The 10,352-nt window shown below is 41.0% G+C and overlaps 1 gene segment (V, D, J or C); it reads right to left on the reverse strand.

Moving 5' to 3' along the window:
• Positions 1-1,079: 1,079 nt before the first annotated feature.
• LOC114684595 lies at positions 1,080-1,766 on the reverse strand. The segment is given in 2 exon segments: positions 1,080-1,528; positions 1,675-1,766. Coding segments are annotated over 2 exon segments (501 nt in total).
• Between the last annotated feature and the right edge of the window lie 8,586 nt (positions 1,767-10,352).

Genomic DNA, 10,352 nt, shown 5'->3' on the forward strand with positions numbered 1-10,352 from the left:
TTTTTCTTCTATGAAACAAACACATGAAATCATTTCTTTAGTGAAAGTTATGTATTGTCATAATATGAGTGAATTAAATTCTTCTTACCCCACTGATGTCATTTGTCTATTGTAAACTCACCTGCATTCTCTGGAGTGTGCCCTAGTTTACACGCTTGAATTTCTTGAAGGTAGATGGAGATATATGAAGCAAAACAAGAGGAATTCAAAGTGGTCGGTGGTCACATAAGTCACAACTTCATTTGTGTTGAAATGTGGTGATACTTTATTTATATGTTAATAAAGTTTGCCTGGAGATCAGAGGAAACAGCCAGCCATTAACACAGAAGTCAGGCAGTGGTAGCACACAGCCTTCATCTGATCACTTGGCAGCAGGGTCTCTGTGCGTTCAAGGTCACCCTGGGGAACAGAGCCAAGTGTGGTGACACACACCTTTAATCCCAGTACCAACTATAGAGAACTGGAGGTCTGTACAGACAGGCAGTGATGAGGAAGTGAGGTAGCTGGGCTAAGAGCCAATGAGAGGTCAGAACAGCAAGGCAATAAAGGCCTGGGTAGACAGGAAGTAGCTCTTTTTGGAAGCTGTGGCATGGTGAGTTAAATTTGGCTGGTGGCTCTCACTATTTTCCTGATCTCTAAGGCTTTCACCCCTGTATTTGACTCCGTGTTTTTTTTAATTTAATAAGACTGCTTAGAAATTCGTCTACGTTAGTCACCACTTCCCTTGTAATCAGAGGAAATTAAAGTGAAAGACAACTCTATGTGATTTCTATCATAGAAACCAAACATAAAGTGTACCGACATTGGACTGTAATAACCACACATCAACAACACTGTTGACAAGAGTGTATGGGGGTGGGTATGTTGTATTTACATTTGGGGCAAACCAACCACATAGAGAAATATCTGTACAACCCTAAGGAAAACAATGTGCCTAAGTGAGTTAAGGAAATAGATCCAAAACTAAATAGATCTAAAATAGATCCAGTGGTGCCTAAGGAGCAAAGGGGGACTGGAGAAAAACAAGCCATGACTTCCCCTTGTTCAGTCTGTGGCCTGAATGAGTCTGATCCTTACATTCACTGTGTCACCTGCCACCTGCTCCTGCAAATGAAAACCCTCTGCACCTCTGCCAGGCTCAGCCCCATAGAGGGCTTTTGCTGGAGCCTCAGCTGCAGGTTTGGGTATGGGCTGCAGGTGCCTGGAGAGCACTGTGCACTTGCTGCACAGAAGTAGGTGGCTGAGTCTCCAGGCTGAGAATCTGTGATGTGCAAGGAAAGCTCTTTTGTGCTTTTACTGAAAAAGACTGTGAATCTTCCATCTTCCTTTTTATTCGACACTGATCGTATGGCTATCAGAAGTGTAGGGCCTTCACCAGGGAACTGCAGGTACCATGGGAAGTAGTCAAATGCACTGTTCTCATAAGTGCAGTTCAGAACTGAAGTCCCTCCTTCCCAGACTGTCAGAGATTGGGGACTTTGTCTCACCTGCTGCTGGTCACGTCTGTCCTGCTGCTGGCCACTCACCCCTGTGTAGAGAAATAACAAATGCCATTGGGTTTCCAGGTAAATACTCCCTGTTTATTATTTCAACATTTATGATTTTGTCTGGTGCCCTAGTTGTCTCACACCTCCACATAGTCACACATCCCAGGGTTTCTCCACCATGACTCACAGGCTAGGTGAAGGACCAGGACTAAAAATGATGCTTTCAGGATCTTGTCCATTCCTCCTAGACTGAAGCTTGGGGAGAGCTCCGTGGGCCCTTTATCTCCCCACAGAACACAGACTACAACTTCACAGGAACCTAGGTTCTTTCAACAGGCTCCGCCCCTCACAAACACTTCCTCTCAGGGTATTTCTGATATAGGAAGCACTTCCCCATTTTGCTCAAATGTATTATCACTGAATATAGAGAATCAGAAATCCCCTTATTGTAATTCTACCATTATACACTGTTGGTAAAATTGTGTGTTGATATAGCCACCAAGAATACAGTATGGGTTTTCTGAAGCAAAGAAAGAAAGATAAAAGAAAATGAAAGAAAGAAAGACCGGGGTGGGAGGGAGGGAGTGAGGAAGAAAGGAAGGAAGGAAGGAAGGAAGGAAGGAAGGAAGGAAGGAAGGAAGGAAGGAAGGAAGGAATAATAATCGGTGATCCAGCTAATACCACATATGGGCATTTTTCCAGGGGAACTGATGTCATCATGTAAGAGAGAGACCTGCATATGTATGTTTATTACAGCACTGTTCAGGACTGCCAGGATGCAGATGCAGCCTAGCTACCTACCACCTGTCAACTGACAAATGAAGAAAATATTGTACCTGTAACACTGGAGTAATATTCATCCACAAAGAAAAATGAACAAGCACCACCCGTAAGAAAATCAATGGTATTGAAGGGCATGACGTTAAGTAAAGTAAAGCAGACATGTAGAGACACAACACATATGTGTCCTCATATGTGAAAACATTAAAAAAATGAAGGAAGATGGAAATGAAATGAAAGTAAAGATGATCTGAAAATAGAAGATAGACAAATGAGTAAGGGGATGGGGAGGAAAACAGAGGGTGAAGAAGAGATGAATATGAGGAAATCACCACAAATGCATATATTAGAATTTTACAACAAACCCACTAATTTGTACAATTAATGTGTGCTGCTAATTATGACAATTATACGATTAAAGAAGGATCAATTTAAATTTCCCCCATTCTAGAAGCTTATACATACACACACACACACACAAAGGGAGTTACCCTATTATAAGGCAAGAATAAATCTACTAGACACCACAAGATAAGAAATAAAAATGCCAGTACCAGGAATGGGTTACCTCTTTTGGTGTTTGAACTGGTTTGCTTTCTATTGCTAAGATAAATAAACATAAAGACCAGATTAAACTTAGGGAGGCAATAATTTATTTGGTTTACATTTCTGATCATAGTCCATCAATGAAGTAAGCCCTCAGGAATTCAAGCTGGAAAAGTGGCAAGAAACATACATGAAAGCTGCTGACTGGCTTATATCCCCTTGCTTGATCATCTTGTTTTTTTATACAACCCAGGACCTCCTGCCTAGGGGGTGACAAAGACCACAGTGAGGCTGGGCCCTCAATGCCAACTGTTAATGAAGAAAATGTGCACAGACACGCCTGCAAAACAGTATGACAAATAAAATTTTTGACTGAAGTTCCTTCTTCCTAAGTATCTCCAGTTAGTGTCATGCTAACAGAAATTAACCTTCACCCTGACCCATGGTCAACCTGGCACATAGAAACAGCATTACTTAACCATAGTCTTTCTGTTGCTAGAGTTTTCCTGCCTTGCCCATAGTCAGGACAAATCTTTGTCACCCGCCAGTTCCACAGCCGCTCAGACCCAACCAAGTAAACACAGAGACTTATATTGCTTACAAACTGTATGGCCGTGGCAGGCTTCTTGCTAACTGTGCTTATAGCTTAAATTAGTCCATTTCCATAAATCTACACCTTGCCACGTGGCTGGTGGCTTACTGGCATCTTCACATGCTGCTGGTCATGGCGGCGGCTGCTCTGCCTCTTGCCTTCCTGTTCTTTTATATCTCCTCTCTGTTAGTCCCGCCTATACATCCTGCCTAGCCACAGCCGATCAGGTTTTATTTATTGATCAATCAGAACAACTTGACATACAGACCATCCCCCAGCACAGCCAAGTGCAGACCATCTCAGACACCTGCACTCAGGCCCATGGTCCTAATCATCCTCTATACGGACCTGCTGGGTAACGCCACAAAGAACCCAAGAAGGGCTCCCACAGGACATACAGAACATCCCACAGCATCTTTCCTTTCTGGTTGATCCCAACAGCAAATCACAGTGCCGACCTAGCCTTAACCTCCCACATGCCCTTCTCTCCTGCAGCTTCCTCTCTGCCAAAACCTGTATCACACTGGGGGGACTCTCACACATTGTCAAGTTGGGTTTCCAGATTGAAATGAAGCCCTGACCTCCCCAGACCATAGTTTCTGTGTGATTAATATGAGGAGACAATTCCCAGAAGACTTGCTTTAGTTTAGTTAACCCCTTATTTATTACAGCTGATTTTTCAGCCCCAGCTAATGAGGATCAATTGTCCCAATAAAGCACAAGTTTCATTTACACAGATTTTTTAATCCAAATCATCACACAAACGATCCTGATAGAATTTTTGCTTCTCTTAAGCTTTGTAGCCAAGCCTCCATGGTCTGGACCTCATTCAACGTTCTTACATTCCAACCGCCCAGAAGAACTCATTAAATGCTGAGCACTCAATGGCTTTTTCTAGCCCAAAGTTCCAAAACACCTCCATAATTCTCCCCAAAGGCAACATGGTCAGGTTCATCACAGCAACCGCCTGTGTTCCTACTATCAATTTCTGTATTATTTATTTTCTGCTGCTGTGATAAAACTCTGACCAAAAACAACTTAGGAAAGAAAGGGTTTTTTACATATTACCATCCTCAGATTACAATCCATCACTGAGGGAAGTCAGGGCAGGAACTGAAGCAGAGAAAATGGAGGAACACTGATTAAGGGTTCACAGTCCATGGCCTGCTCAACTTGATTTCTAATACAACCCAGGATCATCAAGACCAGGGGGTTGCACTACCCAAAGTGGGCTGGACCCTCCCACATCAAGCATGAAGAAAATGCCTCCATAACATACTCACATGACAATCTGAGGGGAACAATTCCTCAGCTGGGGTAATCTCTTCCTGGGTATGTCTAGTTTGCATTAATTTGACAAACAAATAAATAACCAGAACACTGTTGTTGGCCAGCATACTTCCATAGACAACCCCTGTAGAACGTGCTATGACATTAAAAGTGCTATTGGTTATCCTTCAGAATTTGATGGTAAGCACCTATTGCTGAGCATATCACATACTTCAACATAGAACATGGATAATGTAAGCTAGTACTGACCTGGAAACTTCATTCATACTACACACTTCCATATGTGCTATGCATGTTACTAGGGGAGAAAAGCAATCCCCTGTCTCACCCAGCTGTGAACACCGTGAGCTACAATAAGAACTGGACTGGAAAGATATGCCCACTGGTGTGGTAGCTGCACAAACATCTTGGTAGTAACCAACTCCTCTCTGATAATACTCCATAAGATGAAACCCCCACCTGGCACCATTATCAAGTCAGGAATCTCTGGCTAGGCATGTCATGTCCTAGGCATTGAGACAAAAATCCGAGGTATTGGTAGCAAAAGTTCATGAGAGTATACAGGAGTGACAACTGAGTTCAGAAGGTCAACCTATCAGAACTAAGGGATCTGTTAGGGGAAATCATCACACAAGGCATTAGGGAATTACTGCCTTTTGAATGAACTGGCTGTCTCTTGTTGTAAACTTCTTGTGCAATAACAGCTATGATTCTCCCCATTTACCGTGCATTTCCATATTATGTGTACATGTAATCTCACAATTGCATCTCAATCTTGAGCACAACTTTCCCTATATATTTGGGGTTACTGGATAACTGTCCCCAGCTGTGTTTATTTTTCTTTAACATATATCTGGCCAGGGCCATTGTCCAGACAAAAGTATTTCAGTAGATACCTTTTTCCAAGGACAAAACTGCGTGTAGATAAACATTAGCTCATCTCACCCACAGATAGAGAAAAGAACCACTAGCAATTAAATCCCCAACTCCTTACCTTCACTCCAGGTTATTTATACAAAACCCTAACTTAAGAGATTTACTGCTCACATTCCTGGGATGATGTTTTAGCCACTTGCTAGTTACTGAGCTAGGGTAGTTACTTCCCACTGACCCAAGGAGATTGCCATCAAGGCCAGGCAGGCAATAGGTGCCAAGCTTCTTTTTTATGCAAATTAAGTTTTTATTTGTCCTCAGCCAGGTGCTATTCCTAGATTTTCTGCTCAGCAATTATTCTGATCAAAAGTGCTTTTACTAACCAAATGCTACATGTGCTGACAGAGGTTGCTTAGCCACCTAGCATATGCCCCCCTCCCTAGCAGAAAGCAGCTGCAGCCTGGATGAGTGGGAAAAGCAGCACCAAAGACAGTTTACTTTCTTGTAACGTATTGACCCCTAACATTCTACCTAGCCATTTCTAGATTATTGAGCACATAAATTCCCTAATTGATCTTAGCCTTTAGTTGGCCCTACCAGAGAACTCCCCTCTAGTTACTCCCCTTTTGGGTTGTAAATTTAAAATGACAATTATTGCTTTATGTGTGGATTCTTATCACCTCTCTGTGACCCTGAACACTTCTAGCCTCTCATTGCTTTGCCAAAGAATTACTGCATATGAATATATACTGGTTCTCTGAGAGGACTGAGAAGAATTGGTGGAGAAGAACAAAGATGAGGATGAAGGTGGAAAGAACTAGATAGAGATGAGAGAACAGCAGAAGGGACTGAGAGCAGGAGGGACTGAGAGGAGCTAAGTATGAGAACAGAAAAGAAACTGTGTGGGTAGGATTGACTTAGAAGAATAAAGTGAATGGACTAAGGAGCTCAGAGTGCTTAGATTCATTGAATATCCCTCAGATTAGTATCTTTAGCCGCCTTTAGTGTCTGTTTCTGGACCCTGATAGAACTCTCCTTGTGGGAAATTCAGTACCTAAGAGAGAACTTATTACTAGTAGTCTACTAAATGGACATAGTATGAATCCAACTCCTAATAAGTTAGTGTTGTACACATAGATTAATGGAACTATCAGCCCTCATTAGAGAAACTAATCACTAAAGTTTATGATTAACCCTGTGCCTCACATCAGCCAATATGCAGAAATAAGAGCCTGTGCAATGGTTAGCCCTCATGGGACATCTATATCACACCCCTCCTCCCAAGGCTCAGGGATCACTGTGGAAGGAAAACAGAAAGAGTGCTGGAGTCAGCAGTGGTGAAGAACTACAAGGAAATGGTGTCTTCTGGATGCAACAGGACAGCCGCACATATGAAGCCACCGTTTTGTGACAGTTTTCACAAGGTCTGTGCAAGCTTAAGGCAGACAAAATCCTAGCATGGACCTGCAAGGTGAGCATGAGTACACCAAGTACGCTTGACCATGGAGACATCTGTTCAGGGCCAGAGCACTTGGGTTTTATTGAAAATATTGATACGATATATCAAGACACATAATAGTTGTAATATCCCATTATGAGATAAGGTCATGAACAAGTGAAATATAGAGAATATATGCCCCAGTCAACCAAGAGAAATTAAATTTTATTATAATTGTTCACAATTCCATGTTTTATATGATCTTACAAATGATAAATGTGAATTAATTGAAATTTCATTATATTTTTTATAAAATAATGACCAGGTTAACTAAATGCGTGTAAGAATATACTTGTGGGCAAGAAATTAGAAAATAGTAGAATGATTACTCTGGAAAGACTTTGGTCCTCAGATGAGTGAGAGAAGATGGAAAACATTCTGCAGCCTGCACAGGACACACGCCTTCAAGAATGCAGCATTTTGACAACTTGCAGCCTGAAATTTGAATAAACACTTAGCATCTTCTTCACATGTCATTTCATAGATGAAAGACAAACTTTAAAATCAGGTTGGCTTTATATGTTTATTTCAAGAAGGCATCGAGTGGAAGTGGAGAATAAACGAAACATCATCTGCTAAAATAGAGAGCCTCTGCACTGTAAATGATAGTGACAGGACCCATGAGCCTACGCGACCCTTGACACACATGCTACCATATTTGGGTTTCTCTTCTCTTTTCTTAGATCTAGGCCTTGCTTAAGTCTCCATAGCACCAGAACCTCTTCTCACAAATACCAGAACCTCTTCTCAGGTATCAATCAGGTGAATGAGCTACAGTTAGGCAATTAGGCAGTTAGACAAGAGTAGAGAGATAACCCTCAGAGAAACATTTCCTGCTGGCCAAGCAGCCCATAATTAAGTCCCTTCCTGCTTGCAACCCCCTTTGCCTACCTATATATGCCTTGAGAGAAAAATAAATTTTTTGGAGCTTGATCAGACGTCCTGTCTTGCTCTCATTCTTTGAGTCTCTTGTCCCTCTCATTCGCCGGCCCTCCCTTTAGGTCCCTGTTGAAGACTCCGCTGGCTGGGACAAACAGGAGTTAAAGGACTATGAGGAAGCTACAGCACAGAGAAGGTTGTGTTATATATGTGACATCATCACAGGTCCAGTCACAGCCCAACATCAGACAATGGTCCATGTTCCACAAAGTCTCCAAGAAAGAACTGGAGCTGTAGTTCAGTCAGTGGAGTGCAGCTCCAAGACCCTGCTTTGGCTGCCAGCATGTATAAACCGGGCATGGTGCACCCATCTAATTCCAGCACTTGGAAGGCAGAGACAGGAAGATCAGAAATTGAAAGACATTTTGGTTATGTAACAAGACAGACATCAGTCTAGATACCTGAAACTGGTTTAAAAATTCATCACGGGAAAAATCCACCAAGATGAAGTCTCGATTCTAAACATTTATGCTCCAAATACAAAAGCACCCACATTCATAAAAGAAACACTACTAAAGTTTAAAACGCACATCAAACCCCACACATTAGTAGTGGGAGATTTTAACACACCACTCTCACCAAAAGATAGATCTACCAGACTGAAACTTAACAAAGAAATAAAGGACCTAACAGATGTTATGACTCAAATGGACCTAATAGATATCTACAGAATATTCCATCCTAACACAAAAGAATATACCTTCTTCTCAGCACCCCATGGAACCTTCTCAAAAATTGACCACATGCTTGGACACAAAACAAATCTCAACAGATACAAAAAAATTGGAATAACCTCCTGTATCTTATCAGACCACCATGCCTTAAAGTTAGAACTCAATAACAACAAAAATTATAGAAAACCCACAAACTCATGGAAACTGAATAATGCCCACCTGAAACATCAATGGGTCAAGGAAGAAATAAAGACGGAAATTAAAGAGTTCCTAGAATTCAATGAAAATGAAAGTACAACATACCCAAACTTATGGGACACTATGAAAGCAGTGCTAAGAGGAAAATTCATAGCTCTAAATGCACACATAAAGAAGATGGAGCAATCCCATACCAATGAATTAACAGCACAACTGAAAGCTCTAGAACAAAAAGAAACAAACTCACCCAGGAGAAATAGATGCCAGGAAATAATCAAATTGAGGGCTGAAATCAACGAAATAGAAAACAAGAGAACAATACAAAAAAATCAATGAAACAAAGAGTTGGTTCTTTGAAAAAATCAACAAGATAGACAAACCACTAGCCAAATTAACCAAAAGGCAAAGAGAGAGCACCCAAATTCACAAAATCAGAAATGAACAGGGAGACATAACAACAGACAATGAGGAAATCCAGAGAATCATCAGATCATACTTCAAAAACCTGTACTCCACAAAAATGGAAAACCAGGAAGAAATGGACAATTTTCTGGATAAATACCAAATACCAAAATTAAATCAAGACCAGATAAACCATTTAAATAGACCAATAACCCCTAAAGAAATAGAAACAGTCATCAAAAGTCTCCCAACTAAAAAAAGCCCAGGACCAGATGGTTTCAGTGCAGAATTCTACCAGACTTTCAAAGAAGAACTAATACCAATCCTCTTCAAAGTGTTCCACACAATAGAAACAGAAGGAACACTACCAAACTCTTTTTATGAGGCTACAATTACCCTGATACCCAAACCACACAAAGATGCAACAAAGAAAGAGAACTACAGACCAATCTCCCTCATGAACATTGATGCAAAAATACTCAACAAAATATTGGCTAACCGAATCCAAGAATACATCAAAACAATCATCCATCACGACCAAGTAGGATTCATCCCAGGGATGCAAGGATGGTTCAACATACGGAAATCAGTCAATGTAATACACCATATAAACAAACTGAAAGAAAAAAACCACATGATCATCTCCCTAGATGCTGAAAAAGCCTTTGACAAAATCCAACACCCCTTCATGATAAAGGTCTTAGAAAGAATAGGAATACAAGGAACATTTCTAAACATAATAAAAGCAATTTATAGCAAGCCAACAGCAAACATCAAATTAAATGGAGAGAAACTCAAAGTGATACCACTAAATTCAGGAACAAGACAAGGCTGTCCACTCTCCCCATATTTATTCAATATAGTACTAGAAGTTCTAGCTAGAGCAATAAGACAACAAAAGGAGATCAAAGGGATACAAATTGGCAAGGAAGAAGTCAAACTTTCACTATTTGCAGATGATATGATAGTATACATAAGTGACCCCAAAAACTCTACCAGGGAACTTCTACAGCTGATAAACTCCTTCAGTAAAGTGGCAGGATACAAGATCAACTCAAAAAAATCAGTAGCCC

This window comes from Peromyscus leucopus, chromosome 9 (assembly GCF_004664715.2).
Source record: "Peromyscus leucopus breed LL Stock chromosome 9, UCI_PerLeu_2.1, whole genome shotgun sequence".
NCBI lineage: Eukaryota > Metazoa > Chordata > Mammalia > Rodentia > Cricetidae > Peromyscus > Peromyscus leucopus.